The 23,507-nt window shown below is 38.0% G+C and overlaps 1 protein-coding gene across 1 annotated transcript in view; it reads right to left on the reverse strand.

Moving 5' to 3' along the window:
- LOC142107440 (IgGFc-binding protein-like) overlaps positions 1-23,507 on the reverse strand; it is a 60,270-nt gene that overhangs the window by 25,216 nt on the left and 11,547 nt on the right. The window contains exons 6-18 of the mRNA XM_075190874.1: positions 20,408-20,972; positions 19,690-19,889; positions 18,505-18,646; positions 16,963-17,294; positions 14,168-14,741; positions 11,406-12,001; positions 10,063-10,630; positions 9,378-9,973; positions 7,144-7,429; positions 6,147-6,346; positions 4,958-5,099; positions 3,414-3,745; positions 451-1,024 (exon numbers count right to left, since the gene is read on the reverse strand). Coding sequence (XP_075046975.1) covers positions 451-1,024; positions 3,414-3,745; positions 4,958-5,099; positions 6,147-6,346; positions 7,144-7,429; positions 9,378-9,973; positions 10,063-10,630; positions 11,406-12,001; positions 14,168-14,741; positions 16,963-17,294; positions 18,505-18,646; positions 19,690-19,889; positions 20,408-20,972 — 5,107 coding nt within the window. The remainder of the gene's footprint in view (positions 1-450; positions 1,025-3,413; positions 3,746-4,957; positions 5,100-6,146; positions 6,347-7,143; positions 7,430-9,377; positions 9,974-10,062; positions 10,631-11,405; positions 12,002-14,167; positions 14,742-16,962; positions 17,295-18,504; positions 18,647-19,689; positions 19,890-20,407; positions 20,973-23,507) is intronic.

Here is a 23,507-nt window from a genome sequence, read left to right on the forward strand (position 1 = left end):
TTTGTGAAGGTGAGAGACATAACATCTGAGATATTGTATCAGTAAGTGGTTGATCCTTTCTATCTGCCTGTAGCTTTGAGGGTGATATGGTGAAGAAAAACTTATGCCAAGTGTAGAATAGAATGACCTCCAAAATTGTACAATAAATTGAGATCCTCTGTTGGCCTTAAAATATTATGGGCGAACAATGAGGCAAGGTTGTTTGAGGATGGCATGCCGGAAGAGGAGTAAAAAGTAAAATGGGTCATCTTACTAAAACAGTCCACTACCCCTGTTTGGTAGTAAAACCATTAGAATAGGATAGGTTCCCAATAAAATTCATTGAGATGGATGACCAGAGCTTATCTGGAATAGGAAGTGGTACAAGATATAATCAAATAGTAATAATGCTCACAGCAAGCTGTTTATATATCACATCATAGACACGAGAGAGATAAGACTTAAACTTACGACATCCGGTCAGCTGTCTCCATTCTTCAATCCGGATTTTGTTTCCTTGGCAAAATAAGGCATAAGTTGCTAGGTTTTGGCACAGAATTTGTTTGGACCCTCCATTTAGACATACATCATACACACAGTTGTCTACATAGATTTGCGGGTCGATTTTGGAATGGCACTGACGGAATGGACCATTGTTTGATTCAGATATTCTTCCACACCATGTGTTACTTGCATACATTTTCCGAAGATTCTCAGGGCAAACTTTACACTCCCCATTGCAATTGTGCCAACACAACTTGTCTCCATCCTCCACTCTCCAACTTTTGCCAAAATCAGCCAAATTATTTTCCTGAGGGCCAGCTGGTGTAGCTAGGTCATCTGCAGGATTCTCATTGTAGTAACCACACATTCCACAAACATTTTCATAGTAGCTGCTGGAAATATATATATATAGAGAGGAGTTCCAGTCATAGAAGACCAATAAGGTGAAGTCAGTCACAATTGTGAGGAAAATGCCAGCCTGGTAGAGCTTAACCCGACCATTGTTAAGTGTCACTGGGAGGCGTTGACGTTGATTATTTAGCTGGAAGGAGTAATATGGTTAAATAACGAGAACATATTATTGCATAAAACAACTTTCAAAGAATGCAATGAATGCTGAGGCAAGTTAGTGAGTACAGGTATATACACTGGTCCACTTTAAGACGCACACGTGCACTCCACTCTTGTAAAATCCTTTTGCAAGCTGGTGTGTCCTGGTGTGTGGAAAGATGAAAACGTCTCCTCCCCTCTACCACATGAATCATTGCCAGATCCATTCCACACTGACCTCTTACTCCCCCCCTCAGTTCTTCATATGCCATCTAACACTCTCTTCAGTTATTAAAAAAAAATCCCTTCCCACAGGTGCCAGATGTCTAACAATAATATCCCACCCTCCCTATCTCAATCTCCATGTCATGTTCCCTGCCTTGTACCCTCTTTCCTCTCTCTCCTGCTCACACCTTTAATAACTCCTCTCCAACGTCTCTTTCTCCCGCAACTCACCATGTGTCCTTTCCTCCTGTCTCTGGGGAGGAGATCCATTCTCTTCTCTCTTATAGAAACTATCCCTCTCACCATCTTCATCCCTTGCTTGCGGCTTGGCATACCTTACAAAACAAGCTTTTCTTTGGACACAATTTATGTCTGATTTTGACATAAATTACATGCAACTTTAATCATTTTTTAGCATTATCCTCTTCGACCTGCTAATTGCAAATTGGGATGTACTGGTTTTCTTCCCTAATTTCTCCCTGTCCCATCATTTCCCCTCCCTTAACCTTCCTTTTTGGTAAGTCCAACCTCTACCACTGTTTTCCCTAATATAACCTAAAAATGGGTCTTTACTCACTGTACATAATTATAAAGAGACGTGCTAGGCTCTTTGTTTGTGACCAACCTTATTTAGTTGTATTTCAATGGTTTGTCTTTGTATCTCTGTATATTTTTTATACCCATGAGTAAAAAAAAATATTTAAAAAAATAACTTAGTACATCTCTACATATTAATTTTTCCTAATGTTGGTTTTATTATTCTATGAAAAAATAAAGGTTTATAATGTATTGTTCAACTAAACATTTAATGGAATGTATCAGAAGAAAAGTAAAACCTTAATATATTTATACCATGAGCAAATTTAATTTTTAAATAAAGTTTACTGTGTGACCTCTTGTTAATTGTCTTGCCCTATTGTATTCCTTTACAGGAATAAAAGCCTTCTTTCAGTTTAATAAATAAACCAAAAACACACATCTCCTAGCGCTTAACAGACTATGGTTCAGAACACAATTAGCTGCGGGAGTCTACAATCTCCCCAAGAGATAAAAAAAATGTACAAATATATTTTTGACTATAAACATTTCTACTCCATTAATCTGGATCAGAATTAGGTTTGTGGGATATAGTCCTGTCTAAGGAGGAATGCTATGCATTATCTAATGATGAACCTATAAGGACATAATAACCTATCTGGAAACATCTATATCTTTCCTTTTTTAGTAGTATTTACATTACAATATTAGGCAACTAATTGTGTATAAATAATAGGCATCAAACTGATTATATGAGTATTTGCTTTATGGTGTTTTAATTAGTGATGGTGTACTACTGCAATAAATTTATTGATTTAGTTTATCCGCGACATACATTTTTGTTTTGTGGTTCACAATTCACAGCTGCAATTTGGTTTGTTCATTTCTTCCTGTTTTAGGTTGCCAGCAGTCTGCAACAACGTCATGCACTCAATTATGCAAGCTGTCACGCAAGAGAACTACCCTCTGAGGCAAATCTACAACACTTATGTACTGTGAACAATTGCACTGTTTGTCCCATCTAGGCTTCTTTTTCACCAACCATACCTCTTCTTACCCTGGGACACAGCTCTACTAGAGCACATGTTATGCTACTAGGTGCTGAGGGAGGGTGTTACTTTGCCATGTGTGTACTTGTTTTCTCATGAGAGCAGAGAGTAAGTTGCAAGTAAAAACTTTTACCTCCACCTCATTCAGCACTGTTTGCTGATCTGTGTACATTGCATGGACATTACGTGACTGCAATCAAAGAGCTTTAAGTAGCTAGAATGTAAGTTATGCATTAATTTATTTTGGTTATGTGCATGGAAAGTTTGATTTAAATCTTACAACAACTCTACTAATAGCTATCAATATCTGAATATTTGTAATGTCATCTGCAAGGTCTATACAAACTAGGATTTACATTTAAATCTATCTATGTATTATTAGCCTAAGCTATGCTGTATTTTCTTTTAGTCTCTTGTATGGCATTTATGAATTTATGCCTGCCAACAGTTCCCTCTATTGAGAAAAAAGGCTACAATGCTACAAGATAGTGTCATACAGTGACAGGCTTTTCTATATAGCAAATAATTGTAACTGTATATACATAGGTGTCTGCAATAGCAAAAACTTACCCGTACAAAGCCATATTCATACCTCACCAGAGATATTACAAAATCATACACCTGGATGTTCACAAAACTGACATAGGAAACTTGAGTGTTCCCACGATTCTCATTCTTGGCCTCAATATTGAATTTTGTGAGGCCGCCGTCTTTACCACAAGTCTTGGCAATGGTATAAGTACAGGTGCCTTGGAAGTTGTAGGTTTTCCCATCAAAAGTCCGATAATGGGGGTCACCAACTGCGTAGCAATAGACTTCAGATCTTGGGACACATATGGGATTTTTATTTGATATTTGGCAACTTTCTCTAGATCGGCATTTTATGGAGTCACAAGGATTAACTGAGGAAGACACATAAAGATAGTTAGCAAAATTATCATCCTAGGGGACCAATACAGTTTTAAGCAATGTGCCGCTTCCAGAATTGAAGCCAAGGTAACATCACAGATGTTTCCTCACACCCCAAAGAGGTGTGCAGGAAAATCCACAATGATGGGGTTTAGATTTAGTTCTTCATCGGTAGTATGAGAACGGGATTGCCATACCAGGTTTTCCATGTATCACATGGAGGATTCACAGTGCTGGTTGTTCTATATCAGCTAATCACTCCGTTACCTGGATCGCATACCTGTATCACTGTATTATATTACAGCTATATTGAATTAAACTTTACTTTGAATTGCAAGTTCCTATCTAAAAAGAGTGACTATATTGAAAATTGGAGATTGTCTATTTAGGATGCGATTTGGCTGCACATTATTACCGTGGATTAGATGGAGATTATTTGCATCACTATTTCATCCCTAATAAAGGTTTTTAGACATTATTGGCCTGATATATTAAAGAGTGTAAAGCAAAAAAAGGAGTAACTTTGCGACTTGGAAACATCATGTTGCGTTGGAAGGGGAGGTAAATTTAAAATGTGGGGACAGATTTATAGCTGGGGTGGGGTATCTCCTAGATCAACTTTATATTTCACTGTAAATATATAAAGCTATCAAGTATTTGCGTGCTACATGAAAAACAGGCACTATTTAAGTTATGTACAAAATAATAAACTAATTTGCTCCCCTTGCATTGTAACAGGGTTTGTCCAGGAGCAAAGTTACTCCTCTTTGTTTGACTCTGAATTTGATACATTTTCTGGTTGTGAAGCAGTGGCGGAACTACCATTGGTACAACAGGTGCGTTGCATCGGGGCCAATGGAGATAATGGGGCCCGCTGCTTGGAGAACTACATCATCGACCCTTATATTAAAGTTTACCAATTACCCTCTACTGCATACCACCTTATATCACGTACACCCTTAAGAATGTACATTGATTTCAAGTACATCCAAATGTGTAATCAATTATTTATATATTTAAGTAGTTTTTAAAAATACCCCAATTGATTTCAAATATAGTTCAATACAAATTTTACACCTAATGTTGGAAAATTAGCCCTAGAGCCGGGAACTAAGTCATTCTTTTCTTAACAGTACAGACAGTGGATTAACAATGATCTACAGCAGACATAGCACAAACAAAAGAAATATAATGGTAATTTGTACCTTTGCTGACACAGGTAAAAACACCATTTACTAGTTGGCATGTTTCATCTTTGGCACAGCTGGTTTCTTTACAAGTCACAACACCCTTTGGATTACAGGTACAGACATTTGTGCAGTCATTGGATAGAATAGCTTCCTGTAGCTGTAAAATAAAAAACAAAACTTAAAATGGAATACAGCTACTGAATACTACTGAAGAGTAAAATACAATTTGAGCAAACCAAATAGAGCTTCAATGCTGTCCCTGGGGGCAGCATTTCATTGATAAATTGTGTCCATGATTGTGAGTTCTAGGTGTTCTTTTAGTGTTGCCTTATCCCTGATAGGGAATGCAGCACAGGTATGGCATGACGATGGAGGTAGGTTACAGGGAACTAATCTGGACCATGAAAATGGAAAAATCTGCTCTGTCAGCAATATGGCATGGGAGGAGGATACCAAAACTCCAGATACAAACTAGATAAAATTAATACAAAATTCAAAATATATATAATATATAACATCTCCTGGCTGATGTTTTGGTGCGACACTTACCACCCTGACACGAGCACATTTACATACCCTGAATTTACACCACAAAATGTCTGGCACAGTAAATTTCAACTTTCATAAGAAGTCTCTCCTAAAATACTGCTACTTTTTTTATTTTTTTTTACTAAAATTGGTCATGAGAGTGATGGGTCTACTAGGCTGTCATTACTACATGTGGCGCTCTGCAAAGCAAGAAATGTACTTAAAATTGGGCCATCTCCACTCTTTTATCACATGCCAATGATTCTGCCGCTAAACTCGGCGTACCGGTGCGCCCAATTGTGTTCTATTATAGGAACGCCCTTCACTCTTCCCAGTTCCTCCCATTGGATGGTAGTGGAGTGGGGAGGGACCCTAATACTTTTGGAAAGGGAGGGGAGTTAGGGAAGTTTTTTGAGATTTGTTATGTTGAAAAACCACATGTGACTTTAAAAGATATTATAGAAAATTGTTAATTTAGAATATATTATCTGTATATTACTTTAGTCTGACTACACAAGACTACTAAAAAGATGTTATCTGATTGGTTGCTCTAGCTCATAGCAAATAATTGCTCATTTATTGAAATAGAAAATTATGGATATTTGTGGCAAAATAGAGGAATGTATAAAAGTTGTTACGCTTAATGATAATTCAAAAAAAAATCATGTACACCCACCTTGTAGTATCTGCCACCATTAAAGCAACCACACTTGTCTATTGAAACACAGTCCGTTCCATCAAAAAGGTAGCCGTCATCACATTCACAGCCCTCGGAACAGATGGCAGGACATTTGACTGGGTCATTGATACTGGCACAGGATGTAGAGCAGACGTCAGCGCAAATCGAGTAGTGACTATTGGGTGGACAGCGGAAAGCTAATTTGGAGAATGATAAAAGACAAAAACAATGAACGGAATATAATTCAAATGATTAATCTATAGTCTATACTTTCCCCTCAAGGTAGTTAGTTAGGGATTGTTAACCCTGGTGCTTTATGTGAGTTCCACATGTGACGGCTACTGATAATGTGAGATGAAAACCTACACTTAGATATGGCTCAATAGAGAGTTAAATATGGGGAATATTAATGATTTACTGTTGTTTCAGAAATGTTCAGATTACCCAATTTTAGACCCCAATAGATTGTAAGCTTTTCAGCAAGGCCTTCTACCTCTTTGCCTTTTTTCCCCAGTTTGTTTATTATATATGACGATTTCAACACGCGTACATTCATTTAAATACATTTTTAAAGATTAAAAGGTGGGAGTATTCCTTTGCATTATTTTGTTCTTCCCTTATCTGTTACTTGTAATCTTGTAAAGTACTCTGTACACTGATGACACTGAATCAATAAACTATATATATAATATATTGTTGTGTCTGTCTTACTTACGACAGTCCTCATTCCTCCATGGTTGAATGGTGATCCCAGCTGCTTGGCATTCTGCAACATAACTTTGAATATATTGACATAGTATCTTTAGATCCCCATTACCGGTACACAAGTCAGATATACAGCTACTGTAAGTGTCAGGATTGATTTGTTTCTGACAAGAACTTAATGAATTGGAATTTTTTAAGAATCCACAATAAGAATTAGACATGTAACTATTTTTTTGATTATTATCACAGTCTGGGCATGGATCATTGGCGCTACCACATCCATCGTTACAATCTTCACCAGGAATTTTCCAATCTGCGCCAAAGGTGCGGGCATCTGGAGCTAAGTTGTTGTTGCGTAGCTTGAAATCATCTGTTTTTATCCCATTGTAATTTCCACACAGTCCACCCAACTGTCCCTTGTAATTCCCTGGTACTGTGACTACCACATTAGAAGTAAGATCATAGCTGACTTGAAGACCAAAGTCTGTGCTGATAATTACTCTGCTTCCTTGCTGATAAGCTCTGATCTTGCCACCTTCCAATGTTAATGGGAGGTTGTAGAAAGAGCCATTGACCTAGGTGTTAAAATGGAAAGACAATGTGGATATGCAATTATAATTAATAAAATGAAAAACATGGATATACCAAATAAATATTGAATTATATAGCTTAACTAAATGTATAAAGACAATAAAATCTGTATCTAATATTATTATTATTATTATTATTATTATTATTATTATTATCTTTTACTTAGAATGCTGGTAAGGTGACCAAGCTGGGGAGTGAGGGAGTTTAAAAAGCATGGTTGAAGTTTAGTAAAGTAGAGGCTAACCTGAGAGGGCATGGGAGGTCATTGCACAGGTGAGTTGCAGCCTAGGTGAAGCCTTGCAGGTGGAAGTGGAAAGAGGTAATCAGTATGGAAGTGATGTGATGGTCCTTGGAGGACAAATGAGTTAATGAGGTCACCAAGGCAGGAGGTGTAGAAAGAGATGAGCAGGGGGCCAAGAACTGATCTTTAGGGTACTCCAACAGAAAAAAGGGGGGGGAGGTGGAGCCAGATGCAGAGACTGAAAAGGAGTAGTTGGTGAGGAAAGAGAAAAACCAGGTGAGGACAGTGTCACAGAGGCCTATAGATTGGAGAGTTTGCAAAAGGAGGGAGTGGTCAACCATATCGAAGGCAGCAGAGACGTTGAGAAGAAAAAGATGGTAGAAGTGTCCCTTGGATTTATTGAAGATAAGGTCGTTAGTTACCATAGTGAGGGCACTTTTGGGGGAATAGAGGGAGTGAAATCCAGATTGGAGTTGGTCAAGGAGAGCATGAGATTATATATATACATATATATATATATATATATATATATATATATATACATATATATATATATATATATATATATATATATATATATATAATCTTCTGTTTCTGGAAGTTGCAGATGGGTTGTATTTACTGATACATACATTCTGTTGCCCCCTTTTTTAATTTCCATGATGAATTGTCTCTTGTCCTTCAAGTTGTGGTGGAACAAGGTTGTGACCACAAGTGACTCAAGAAGTCACCCCTTTGCATTCACCTTTAATAAGATCTTAATTGACAAAAGTGACTTTTTTCCAAAACAAGATTATTTAAGTAGTCAATATTATGTAGGAAATGAGGTGCCTACCACAAAAGGCCTGAAACTGAAGTGACAAAAGTAAGGCCTATAGAGGGGCTGTGACATAAAGATTGCGGGCTATTACCTCCTGGTGATTTGGAACACGCAGAGTTCTTTTCAAGGCTCTGTAGATCAGAACATGAGAGATTGTGCCGAGAGAGTGGAATGCTGGTTTTAAAACGATTTATAACTTGATAAATTGCAAAAAACTGATGGTATTAAGGGTTTATGAAAGTGAGTTGCTGATTAAGACAAATATCCTAACATTCTTAATTAATCATCATTTGTTCCTGTATCTATGTAACATTCACCATAGCAGAGTTTTCAAACTGAGTATGAGTAAAGGAAAACCTAAGGTAGCCCTGGACAATCTGTGACTCTCAATTTGTTGTGAAACTACAAGTCACCGAATATCCTAACAGATATTGCTTGGCTATCAGCTGACAAAGGATGTTGGGGCTTGTAGTTTCACAACACCTGTAGAGAGATAGGGTGTCCAGGTCTGACCTGAGGAATAACTATCCGTGTACTGTAATGTGTCCTTATTGCCACACAATGCAACATGGACAGGGTTGTTTGGGGATCAATTTTTAGAAAAAGTCATACCGAAAGGTAGAGCCAATATTGTCCTTATCTTTAAAGTAAATTATAGAATGGTTTAGCTAAGGTTAATAGACAAAAATAGAATCCTAATAAATTAACAGTTATATTAAAATTTAACTTAAATAAAGTGAACATTAAAGTGAAATAACAAACATGTGAACAATAGGAGAAGACGTAAAATTGACAATTGTAGGTGTAAACTGTTATATAATTATGTAAACATACAACGTGGGCTTAATCAGTAGTCCCATGTCAGACATACCTTAATTTTACCATTTACGTTGTATTGAAGAATTAAGATATATCCATAAACTTCAACAGAAACCAGACTGATAAGAGCAACCCATTCTGAAAGCCCTTTTTCTTTTTTTGCATTGATGACAAACTCTTTCAAATTAGAATTAGTTGTGATCGTCTTAGTGAGCGTGTAGGTGCAGGTTCCTTGGAATTGGAAGGACTGACCATCGAATGACATGTAGTAGGAAGCGCCTGTTGCAGAGCAATTTGCAGAACCCATTGGGTAACATTTTCTCACCCCATCCATGACTTTACACTCTGTATTGACTTCGCAGGTGAAAGACTTGCACTCAATCTGCCCAGACTCAGTACATTCACATTGTTGTTTGCACAGGTCATCAGAGAAGAATTTTTCACCTGACTTGTAATATACACCCCCATAAGTGCAGCCACACTGATTAACAGGTACACAACCATCTCCACTACGAATAAATCCATCATCACAGAAACAACCCTCAGAACATAAAGTGTTACAACCCACAGGAGGAGAAAGACTGAAGCATGTTGGAGAACATCCAGTTGCACACAACTCATAGTGGCTGCTGTTATCACATTTAGGGCCTGCAAAGTGGAGAAAGAACTTTAATGCACTATAGTGTAAAATAATTTCAAATGATACAAGATGTAAGATATGAAGATATTACACTTACTGCAGAATGTGTCAGTTCTCCATTTGTTAACAACTTTACCAGCAGCTTGACAAGAAGTGACATAGCTGGCTATGATCTTACACACAATATCCTCTCTGTCATTGTAGAAGCAAGCGTCAAACACACAGTCCTGAAAGCTTCCTTCGGGATCTATGTTCTGATGACAATCACGGAAAGGTCCATCTTTGTCGACTAGCATGCCACATCCCATTTTACTAGCTCTGTAGACATTAGCCATCTCTGCCAGTTTAGGGCAGTTTGCCTTATCATCATCCGAACATCCAGGTGTGTCTTTTACTTTCCAGCTTTTCCCAAAGATTGCTGGACCTCCAGCATCACTGCCATCCTTCATTACAAATTCATTTTTCTTATTACCATCAAACGTGCCACAAAGACCACACAGAGCTCCTGCATATGCTTGTGGGACTGTGACTGAAATTCGACTATCCCAGTTGAAGGATATTCTTAAACCAAATATTGTCTGAAGTATGATATTAGAGCCCTGTCTGTCGATAGACATCTTACCATTGTCAGGATAGAAAGGCAGGTTCGTCAAAATCCCATTCAGCTGGAAGAAGAATGGTAACAAGTTTTTATTTACCATTAAAGCATATTTTTCTAAATGTATTTTTCAAAAGTATGATATTATTAAGCTATTGCCATCATGTTTGCGTTAGTCAAACGTCATGAAATAAAAAAAGGTTATTTCATATCATGATGTCTCAATCTTTCAGTTATGTGTCAAAACAGTGACCACTATGTCATTTTAGGAAGGGTGATCTTCTGACCTATTGTTTAAAGTGTTTGGTTTTATATTCTGTTGTTTTAATGTAAGAAAGGTAAGATAGCATTGGATCTTTTATTCTCCCCCTTGCCTGTGTGATTTCTGAACCTAAGGCGGGGGGGGAAGGGGGCAACCTAGTGAACTTCACGTCTAAAAACCCGGTATCCTCACATTAGTTATGGAATAAAAGATGGGTGAAAAAACTTCAGAGACATAATTTGTATCACATTCCCCAAAAATTAAAAGGGACCAGTGTTATATTGTAACATGTACATATAAATAAATTATATTATTTCCTACCGTATTGATCGATTACAGTTCTACAATTTCTTATTATTATGAAACTTTTTAAAATTTCTGAACACAGGTGATTCATAAAATATGGATACATGAAGTCACTTATTAGGATCAATCCGACTCTCCTGGAGACAGATGCTTCTATAAGAGGTACTTAACGTTATATAAAGGGAAAAAGTAAACCTATGTGGTTTGCTGCTTTATTTTGATCTTGTGTTTTATTTATAGAATGTTTCAGCTATGGCAATGTTGAAGAACTAACCTCAATCTTGCCTGGATTCTGGCGCCTGATTATTATGCTGAGACCATATACATCTGTTTTGAATCCAGAGGTGTAAGCAACCAGTTTGTTGGCTCTATTTTCATTCTCAACATAGATCTGGAAGTCCACCAGATCTCCGGCATTCTTGCAGACTCCTGAAAACAGGTAGGTGCATGTCCCCTGGAAGTTATAGTTAAGATTGTCATAGGTGGTATAATGGGGATCACCTGAAGCTGTGCATGTACCATAGGATTTGGGGTAACAGTCCTGGATGCCACTGATCACTGAACACATTTCGTTAGGCTTGCACTGATAACTTTTACAGTCCACAGTCTTGGTGGCGGCGTTGCACGTGCACAGCTTCTCACACTTAGTGTCGCCATAAAACTTTTCACTTAAGGCATAAAGTTTCCCCTCAAAGATGCATCCACAATTTTCCTTTGGTATACATTTTCCTCCATCAAGCACAAACCCACTGTTACACTGACAGGTTTCTACACACAATGAAGAACAAGATGAGGGTAGGGCTGCATTGTTACATGTCAGAGGACAGTCACCACATAGCTTGTACTGACTGTTGGCAGGGCACTGCAAAGCTGAGAACGGGACAAAAAAAAGTTAAATAATAAAAGAGCTTGTACTTAAATTTTTTCCCATGAAGTTTATGATATGAAGAAAGTTTTATATGTGATCTCAAAAATGATTGTATATGTCATAGAGGTGGATGAAATGTACTATATTGATATTGCTTCAATTAGATAACGACTGCATGCTGTCATATTACTATGATTTTATATCATGTGCCCTTTACTTGAATTGATAAATGAAAACATATTATTTGTTTTACTCTACACGGCACAGGCACTGTTTTCAGAGACATCATTATTAGAACTCCCGTTTGGGAACTTTTGAAAATCTAGAACTGATGTTAATATTAAATACCAAATTCTAACTTTTCACATGTATGAGTAGAGGCCTCATATGTGGAGATTTCAAGGCGCACTAAACCCCTACATTGAAATTGTCAGATATGGACCATGATTGTAACATGTTGTCTGTTAACCTAACATTCCACTGTTATAAAGTATTAACTGCCCACTCCGCTGCAGACCACCAAAGCCCCTCCCACAGCTTAGGGTCCGACTGAGATATGATTAAGGTGCTGGTCAAAAAGCTGATGGTGCAATGCTTTGAAATATATTATTCATCTTACTGTTACATAACTTTTCATACCTATAAATGGCAGACACTGGCTTTACTTGTTTTCAAAATATGTACTTTACTTTTTTCTGACAATAATATCACTATCATTTAGTTTTTTTTCTATTCTGTTTCTTTGAAGTGAGAAAAAAAGGGAAAAAGAAAATACATGCTGCTTTTTTTAATTTAAATTGGACAATGTTCTCGAATAATATATAATTAATAATAAAAATAATAATTATAATAATATTATATTATTTGGGGGTTGCATGGTCCCTGTATTATTTTTTTATTTTGTTAGGATTAAAAAGTAGCCTTCCAAGTGCAAGTTATTTAAAATATATATAGTAAATAAAGTATAAAAAAGTTGTATTTTAAACTTAAATTTATTTAAATTAATAAAGTTTATTTTTTTAATTTTTTATTTATATGGAGGCCAGTGTACCTCACCAGCGCTACACTGCTGCTTCCACTTGAGCTTCTGCCTTCTAATCTTTACTGTCTACCTGATGGGATGATTCATTTACAGACCGGCATTTTGGCATTTAAAAAAAAAGTTGGTCAAGTGAAAGAAGAGGCGCAATGCTAGCAAAACCATGTTTAACTGCAGGGGGAGGAGGGGAGATTGAATTTGGATAAAGCATCGCAACTTGGTTTGTCTAAGTACAAATTTACACCTTTTGGGGGTCTTTAAACCCTCTATGGTTTTTGTAAAAAATAAAAAAAATGATTATGTGGCAACAAAAGAGAAATCCGCTGCTTTTCAGACGTACAATGGTTACCTCGAACACAACACCTGGGTATCAGCTTAAATAACAGGCCTTAGGATGTTGACCACATGCACAGAAGAGCAGAGAAGTACCGGATGATGCATGAAGAGTGTTTTATACAGGAAAATTCTGCCCAGGAGAGTGCCTCAGTTCAATTAAAGTGCCTAATTTTTGTGAAGGTGAGAGACATAACATCTGAGATATTGTATCAGTAAGTGGTTTATCCGTTCTATCTGCCTGTAGCTTTGAGGGTGATATGGTGAAGAAAAACTTATGCCAAGTGTAGAACAGAATGACCTCCAAGATTGTACAATAAATTGAGATCCTCTGTTGGCCTTAAAATATTATGGACGAACAATGAGGCAAGGTTGTTTGAGGATGACATGCCAGGAAGAGGAGTAAAAAGTAAAATGGGTCATCTTACTAAAACAGTCCACTACCCCTGTTTGGTAGTAAAACCATTGGAATGGGATAGGTTCCCAATAAAATTCATTGAGATGGATGACCAGAGCTTATCTGGAATAGGAAGTGGTATAAGAGATTCAATGAGTTTCCCTCTAAGACTCTTGTTTGGGGCACAATCAGGTAAAGTCATGACAAAATCTCTTGCATCTTTCCTAGTCATAGGCCAGCACATCAAACAAGATAATATGCAAATAGTTTTAGCAACACCTGGAAAGTTAAATAATTGGCATTCTTACTGAACAAGATATAATCAAATAGTAATAATGCTCACAGCAAGCTGTTTATATATCACATCATAGACACGAGAGAGATAAGACTTAAACTTACGACATCCGGTCAGCTGTCTCCATTCTTCAATCCGGATTTTGTTTCCTTGGCAAAATAAGGCATAAGTTGCTAGGTTTTGGCACAGAATTTGTTTGGACCCTCCATTTAGACATACATCATACACACAGTTGTCTACATAGATTTGCGGGTCGATTTTGGAATGGCACTGACGGAATGGACCATTGTTTGATTCAGATATTCTTCCACACCATGTGTTACTTGCATACATTTTCCGAAAATTCTCAGGGCAAACTTTACACTCCCCATTGCAATTGTGCCAACACAACTTGTCTCCATCCTCCACTCTCCAACTTTTGCCAAAATCAGCCAAATTATTTGCCTGAGGGCCATCTGGTGTAGCTAAGTCATCTGCAGGATTCTCATTGTAGTAACCACACATTCCACAAACATTTTCATAGTAGCTGCTGGAAATATATATATATAGAGAGGAGTTCCAGTCATAGAAGACCAATAAGGTGAAGTCAGTCACAATTGTGAGGAAAATGCCAGCCTGGTAGAGCTTAACCCGACCATTGTTAAGTGTCACTGGGAGGCGTTGACGTTGATTATTTAGCTGGAAGGAGTAATATGGTTAAATAACGAGAACATATTATTGCATAAAACAACTTTCAAAGAATGCAATGAATGCTGAGGCAAGTTAGTGAGTACAGGTATATACACTGGTCCACTTTAAGATGCACACGTGCTCTCCACTCTTGTGAAATCCTTTTGCAAGCTAGTGTGTTCTGGTATGTGGAAAGATGAAAACGTCTCCTCCCCTCTACCACATGAATCATTGCCAGATCCATTCCACACTGACCTCTTCCTCCCCCCCTCAGTTCTTCATATGCCATCTCACACTCTCTTCAGTTATTAAAAAAAAAATCCCTTCCCTCAGGTGCCAGATGTCTAACAATAATATCCCACCCTCCCTATCTCAATCCCCATGTCATGTTCCCTGTCTTGTACCCTCTTTCCTCTCTCTCCTGCTCACACCTTTAATAACTCCTCTCCAACATCTCTTTCTCCCCCAACTCACCATGTGTCCTTTCCTCCTGTCTCTGGGGATGAGATCCATTCTCTTTTCTCTTATAGAAACTATCCCTCTCACCATCTTCATCCCTTGCTTGCGGCTTGGCATACCTTACAAAACAAGCTTTTCTTTGGACACAATTTATGTCCGATTTTGACATAAATTACATGCAACTTTAATCATTTTTTAGCATTATCCTCTTCGACCTGCTAATTGCAAATTGGGATGTACTGGTTTTCTTCCCTAATTTCTCCCCTGTCCCATCATTTCCCCTCCCTTAACCTTCCTTTTTGGTAAGTCCAACCTCTACCACTGTTTTCCCTAATATAACCTAATTAATTTTTCCTAATGTTGGTTTTATTATTCTATCAAAAAATAAAGGTTTATAATGTATTGTTCAACTAAACATTAAATGGAATGTATCAGAAGCAAAATAAAACCTTAATATATTTATACCATGAGCAAATTTAATTTTTAAATAAAGTTTACTGTGTGACCTCTTGTTAATTGTCTTGCCCTATTGTATTCCTTTACAGAAATAATAGCCTTCTTCCAGTTTAATAAATAAACTAAAAACACACACTATCTCCTGGTGCTTAACAGACTATGGTTCAGAACACAATTAGCTGCGGGAGTCTACAATCTCCCCAAGAGATAAAAAAAATGTACAAATATATTTTTGTCTATAAACATTTCTACTCCATTAATCTGGATCAGAATTAGGTTTGTGGGATATAGTCCTGCCTAAGCAGGAATGCTATGCATTATCTAATGATGAACCTATATGGACATAATAACCTATCTGGAAACACCTATATCTTTCCTTTTTTAGTAGTATTTACATTACAATATTAGGCAACTAATTGTGTATAAATAATAGGCATCAAATTGATTATATGAGTATTTGTTTTATGGTGTTTTAATTAGTGATGGTGTACTACTGCAATAAATTGATTAATTTAGTTTATCCGCGACATACATTTTTGTTTTGTGGTTCACAATTCACAGCTGCAATTTGGTTTGTTCATTTCTTCCTGTTTTAGGTTGCCAGCAGTCTGCAACAACGTCATGCACTCAATTATGCAAGCTGTCAAGCAAGAGAACTACCCTCTGAGGCAAATCTACAACACTTATGTACTGTGAACAATTGCACTGTTTCTCCCATCTAGGCTTCTTTTTCACTAACCATACCTCTTCTTACCCTGGGACACAGCTCTACTAGAGCACATGTTATGCTACTAGGTGCTGAGGGAGGGTGTTACTTTGCCATGTGTGTACTTGTGTCTCATGAGAGCAGAGAGTAAGTTGCAAGTGAAAACTTTTACCTCCACCTCCTTCAGCACTGTTTGCTGATCTGTGAACATTGCATGGACATTATGTGACTGCAAACAAAGAGCTTTAAGTAGCTAGAACGTAAGTTATGCATTCATTTATTTTGGTTATGTGCATGGAAAGTTTGATATAAATTTTACAACAACTCTACTAATGGCTATCAATATCTGAATATTTGTAATGTCACCTGCAAGGTCTATACAAACTAGGATTTACATTAAAATCTATCTATGTATTATTAGCCTAAACTATGCTGTATTTTCTTTTAGTCTCTTGTGTGGCATTTATGAATTTATGCCTGCCAACAGTTCCCTCTATTGAGAAAAAAGGCTACAATGCTACAAGATAGTGTCATACAGTGACAGGCTTTTCTATATAGCAAATAATTGTAACTGTATATACATAGGTGTCTGCAATAGCAAAAACTTACCCGTACAAAGCCATATTCATACCTCACCAGAGATATTACAAAATCATACACCTGGATGTTCACAAAACTGACATAGGAAACTTGAGTGTTTCCACGATTCTCATTCTTGGCCTCAATATTGAATTTTGTAAGGCCGCCGTCTTTACCACAAGTCTTGGCAATGGTATAAGTACAGGTGCCTTGGAAGTTGTAGGTTTTCCCATCAAAAGTCCGATAATGGGGGTCACCAACTGCGTAGCAATAGACTTCAGATATTGGGACACATATGGGATTTTTATTTGATATTTGGCAACTTTCTCTAGATCGGCATTTTATGGAGTCACAAGGATTAACTGAGGAAGACACATAAAGATAGTTAGCAAAATTATCATCCTAGAGGACCAATACAGTTTTAAGCAATGTGACGCTTCCAGAATTGAAGCCAAGGTAACATCACAGATGTTTCCTCGCGCCCCAGTGAGGTGTGCAGGAAAATCCACAATGCTGGGGTTTAGATTTAGTTCTTCATCGGTAGTATGAGAACAGGATTGCCATACCAGGTTTTCCATGTATCACATGGAGGATTCACAGTGCTGGTTGTTCTATATCAGCTAATCACTCCGTTACCTGGATCGCATACCTGTATCACTGTATTATATTACAGCTATATTGAATTAAACTTTACTTTGAATTGCAAGTTCCTATCGAAAAAGAGTGACTATATTGAAAATTGGAGATTGTCTATTTAGGATGCGATTTGACTGCACATTATTACCGTGGATTAGATGGAGATTATTTGCATCACTATTTCATCCCTAATAGAGGTTTTTAGACATTATGGGCCTGATACATTAAAGAGTGTAAAGCAAAAAAAGGAGAAACTTTGCGACTTGGCAAAATCATGTTGCGTTGGAAGGGGAGGTAAATTTAAAATGTGGGGACAGATTTATAGCTGGGGTGGGGTATCTCCTAGATCAACTTTATATTTCACTGTAAATATAAAGCTATCAAGTATTTGCGTGCTACATGAAAAACAGGCAATATTTAAGTTATGTACAAAATAATAAACTAATTTGCTCCCCTTGCATTGTAACAGGGTTTGTCCAGGAGCAAAGTTACTCCTCTTTGTTTGAATTTGAATTTGATACATTTTCTGGTTGTGAAGCAGTGGCGGAACTACCATTGGTGCAACAGGTGCGTTGCATCGGGGCCAATGGAGATAATGGGGCCCGCTGCATGGAGAACTACATCATCGACCCTTATATTAAAGTTAACCAATTACCCTCTATTGCATACCACCTTATATCACGTACACTCTTAAGAATGTACATTGATTCCAAGTACACCCAAATGTGTAATCAATTATTTATATATTTAAGTAGTTTTTAAAAATACCCCAATTGATATGAAATATAGTTCAATTCAAATTTTACACCTAATGTTGGAAAATTAGCCCTAGAGCCGGGAACTAAGTCATTCTTTTCTTAACAGTACAGACAGTGGATTAACAATGATCTACAGCAGACATAGCACAAACAAAAGAAATATAATGGTAATTTGTACCTTTGCTGACACAGGTAAAAACACCATTTACTAGTTGGCATGTTTCATCTTTGGCACAGCTGGTTTCTTTACACATCACGACACCCTTTGGATTACAGGTACAAACATTTGTGCAGTCATTGGATAGAATAGCTTCCTGTAGCTGTAAAATAAAAAACAAAACTTAAAATGGAATACAGCTACTGAATACTACTGAAGAGTAAAATACAATTTGAGCAAACCAAATAGAGCTTCAATGCTGTCACTGGGAGCAGCATTTCATTGATAAATTGTGTCCATGATTGTGAGTTCTAGGTGTTCTTTTAGTGTTGCCTTATCCCTGATAGGGAATGCAGCACAGGTATGGCATGACGATGGAGGTAGGTTACAGGGAACTAATCTGGACCCTGAAAATGGAACAATCTGCTCTGTCAGCAATATGGCATGAGAGGAGGATACCAAAACTCCAGATACAAACTGGATAAAATTAATACAAAATTCAAAATATATATCATATATAACATCTCCTGGCTGATGTTTTGGTGCGACACTTACTACCCTGACATGAGCACATTTACATACCCTGAATTTACACCACAAAATGTCTGGCACAGTTAATTTCAACTTTCATAAGAAGTCTCTCCTAAAATACTACTATTTTTTTTTTTTTTCTAAAATTGGTCATGAGAGTGATGGGTCTACTAGGCTGTCATTACTACATGTGGCGCTCTGCAAAGCAAGAAATGTACTTAAAATTGGGCAATCTCCACTCTTTTATCACATGCCAATGATTCTGCTGCTAAACTCGGCGTACCGGTGTGCCCAGTTGTGTGCTATTATAGGAACGCCCTTCACTCTTCCCAGTTCCTCCCATTGGATGGTAGTGGAGTGGGGAGGGACCCTACTACTTTTGGGAACTGAGGGAAGTTAGGGAAGTTTTTTGATATTTGTTATGTTGAAAAACCACATGTGACTTTAAAAGATATTATATAAAATTGTTAATTTAGAATATATTGTTTGTATATTACTTTAGTCTGACTACACAAGACTACTAAAAAGATGTTATCTGATTGGTTGCTCTAGCTCATAGCAAAGAATTGCTCATTTATTGAAATAGAAAATTATGTATATTTGTGTCAAAATACAGGAATGTATAAAAGTTGTTACGCTTTATGTTAATTCAAAAAAACAATCATGTACACCCACCTTGTAGTATCTGCCACCATTAAAGCAACCACACTTGTCTATTGAAACACAGTCCGTTCCATCAAAAAGGTAGCCGTCATCACATTCACAGCCCTCGGAACAGATGGCAGGACATTTGACTGGGTCATTGATACTGGCACAGGATGTAGAGCAGACGTCAGCACAAATCGAGTAGTGACTATTGGGTGGACAGCGGAAAGCTAATTTGGAGAATGATAAAAGACAAAAAAAATGAACGGAATATAATTCAAATGATTAATCTATAGTCTATACTTTCCCCTCAAGGTAGTTAGTTAGGGATTGTTAACCCTGGTGCTTTATGTGAGTTGAACATGTGACGGCAACTGATAATGTGAGATGAAAACCTACACTTAGATATGGCTCAATAGAGAGTTAAATATGGGGAATATTAATGATTTACTGTTGTTTCAGAAATGTTCAGATTACCCAATTTTAGACCCCAATAGATTGTAAGCTTTTCAGCAAGGCCTTCTACCTCTTTGCCTGTTTTACCCAGTTTGTTTATTATATATGAGGATTTCAACACGCGTACATTCTTTTAAATACATTTTTAAAGATTAAAAGGTGGGAGTATTCCTTTGCATTATTTTGTTCTTCCCTTATCTGTTACTTGTAATCTTGTAAAGTACTCTGTACACTGATGGCACTGAATCAATAAACTATATATATAATATATTGTTGTGTCTGTCTTACTTACGACAGTCCTCATTCCTCCATGGTTGAATGGTGATCCCAGCTGCTTGGCATTCTGCAACATAACTTTGAATATATTGACATAGTATCTTTAGATCCCCATTACCGGTACACAAGTCAGATATACAGCTACTGTAAGTGTCAGGATTGATTTGTTTCTGACAAGAACTTAATGAATTGGAATTTTTTAAGAATCCACAATAAGAATTAGACATGTAACTATTTTTTTGATTATTATCACAGTCTTTGCATGGATCATTGGCGCTACCACATCCATCGTTACAAACTTCACCAGGAATTTTCCAATCTGCGCCAAAGATGCGGGCATCTGGAGCTAAATTGTTGTTGCGTAGCTTGAAATCATCTGTTTTTATCCCATTGTAATTTCCACACAGTCCACCCAACTGTCCCTTGTAATTCCCTGGTACTGTGACTACCACATTAGAAGTAAGATCATAGCTGACTTGAAGACCAAAGTCTGTGCTGATAATTACTCTGCTTCCTTGCTGAAAAGCTCTGATCTTGCCACCTTCCAATGTTAATGGGAGGTTGTAGAAAGAGCCATTGACCTAGGTGTTGAAATGGAAAGACAATGTGGATATGCAATTATAATTAATAAAATGAAAAACATGGATATACCAAATAAATATTGAAGTATATAGTTTACCTAAATATATGAAGACAATAAAATCTGTATCTAATATTATTATTATTATTATTATTATTATTATTATTATTATTATTATTATTATATTTTACTTAGAATGCTGGTAAGGTGACCAAGCTGGGGAGTGAGGGAGTTTAAAGAGCATGGTTGAAGTTTAGGAGAGTAGAGGCTAACCTGAGAGGGCATGGGAGGTCATTGCACAGGTGAGTTGCAGCCTAGGTGAAGTCTTGCAGGTGGAATTGGAAAGAGGTAATCAGTATGGAAGTGAGGTGATGGTCCTTGACAAAACAGAAGGGACATCAAGGAGTGTGGATAGAGATTAGGTTGAAGATGTGGTGGGTGGTTGAGAGCTTTGTAGGTGATGGTAAGGAGTTAAAATTTAGCCACAATGAGCCAATGTAGCGACTGGGACAGAGAGACAGCAGAGATAGAGCGACGGTAGAGAAAAAAAAGGTGAGCATCTGCATTACAGATAGACATGAGAGGGACAATGCGGGAGTTGGGAATGCCAGAGAGAACAGTAATAAAGGTGAGAGATTACAAGGGATTGCATAGCGAATGTGAGGTTTGAAGGAGAGGGAGCAGTCGAGGATGACTTATAGGCAGTGGACTTCAGGGACAGAAAAAAGGGTTGTGCTAGCTAGAAAAAGAGAGAGGGGGAGGTGAGGGAGTCCTGGAGGTGGAAAAACACTGTGTTTAAGAAAGCACCAAAATGAGATGGCCGAGAGACAGTACTAAACACGAGACATGAAGGAAGGGGAGAGGATAGGCGAAGAAAGCATACAGGTGGAACTGGAGGACAAATGAGTTAACGAGGTCACCAAGGCAGGAGGTGTAAAAAGAGAAAAGCAGGGGGCCAAGAACTGATCTTTAGGGTACTCCGACAGAAAAAGGGGGGGGGTGGAGCCAGATGCAGAGACTGAAAAGGAGTAGTTGGTGAGGAAAGAGAAAAACCAGGTGAGGACAGTGTCACAGAGGCCTATAGATTGGAGAGTTTGCAAAAGGAGGGAGTGGTCAACCATATCAAAGGCAGCAGAGACGTTGAGAAGAAAAAGATGGTAAAAGTGTCCCTTAGATTTATTGAAGATAAGGTCGTTAGTGAACATAGTGAGGGCACTTTTGGGGGAATAGAGGGAGTGAAATCCAGATTGGAGTTGGTCAAGGAGAGCATGAGATTATATATATACATATATATATATATATATATATATATATATATAATCTTCTGTTTCTGGAAGTTGCAGATGGGTTGTATTTACTGATGCATACTGTCAGGCGCCATCCGCACGGCCGCCTGACTGCCTGACCGCGCGTCTGGTTGCTAGGCAACCAGACGCATCACTTCCGGATCCCCCCTGCCATCTACCCCTCTCTGTATGACGCGCCCCGTTGCTAGGCAACGGGACGCTATGTAGGACTCCCGGCGGCAGGTATGACAGCGCTGCAGCGCTGATGCTGATTGGGTCACCACATTATTTAAACCTCTTCCTGCCCTCTATCAGTGCCAGAGTATCAGGTCTTCCTGTCTCCAGCGTTTGTGTGTACCAGTTGCTGTATTTGTTCCTGTCATTCCTCGTGCTGCTTGTGACCCTTTTGACCCGGACCGTTTGACCACCCCTATTTGGATTCTGCCTTTGTACTGCGCTCCCTGAAAGTTACCGACTCGGCTTGCCTCACCATTCTTCTGGATTTCCCTTTGTACCTCCTCTACCTGAACGTTGCCGAACTGGCCTGTCTGACACCTCCTTGTATCTCGCTGTGGACTCTAGGAAGGACCGCGACCTGCGTGTCCCTGCAGCGGAGTCCATACTTCCTTGCGGGGGTTCCTGGTGAATACCAGGGGCACGTTAGACTCCGCGCCTTCCTCTGAGTTGCGCCAACAACAGCAGGTACCCATTACCAGTCATACACCCACTATCAGTCGTGACACATACATTCTGTTGCCCCCTTTTTTTAGTTTCCATGATGAATTGTCTCTTGTCCTTCAAGTTGTGGTGGAACAAGGTTGCGACCACAAGTGACTCAAGAAGTCACCCCTTTGCATTCACCTTTAATAAGATCTTAATTGACAAAAGTGACTTTTTTCCAAAACAAGATTATTTAAGTAGTCAATATTATGTAGGAAATGAGGTGCCTACCACACAAGGCCTGAGACTGAAGTGACAAAAGTAAGGCCTATAGAGGGGCTGTGACATAAAGATTGCGTGCTATTACCTCCTGGTGACTTGGAACACGCAGAGTTCTTTTCAAGGCTCTGTAGATCAGAACATGAGAGATTGTGCCGAGAGAGTGGAATGCTGGTTTTAAAACGATTTATAACTTGATAAATTGCAAAAAACTGATGGTATTAAGGGTTTATGAAAGTGAGTAGCTGATTAAGACAAATATCCTAACATTCTTAATTAATCATCATTTTTTTCTGTATCTATGTAACATT

Source organism: Mixophyes fleayi, chromosome 11, assembly GCF_038048845.1.
Source record: "Mixophyes fleayi isolate aMixFle1 chromosome 11, aMixFle1.hap1, whole genome shotgun sequence".
Taxonomy (NCBI): domain Eukaryota; kingdom Metazoa; phylum Chordata; class Amphibia; order Anura; family Limnodynastidae; genus Mixophyes; species Mixophyes fleayi.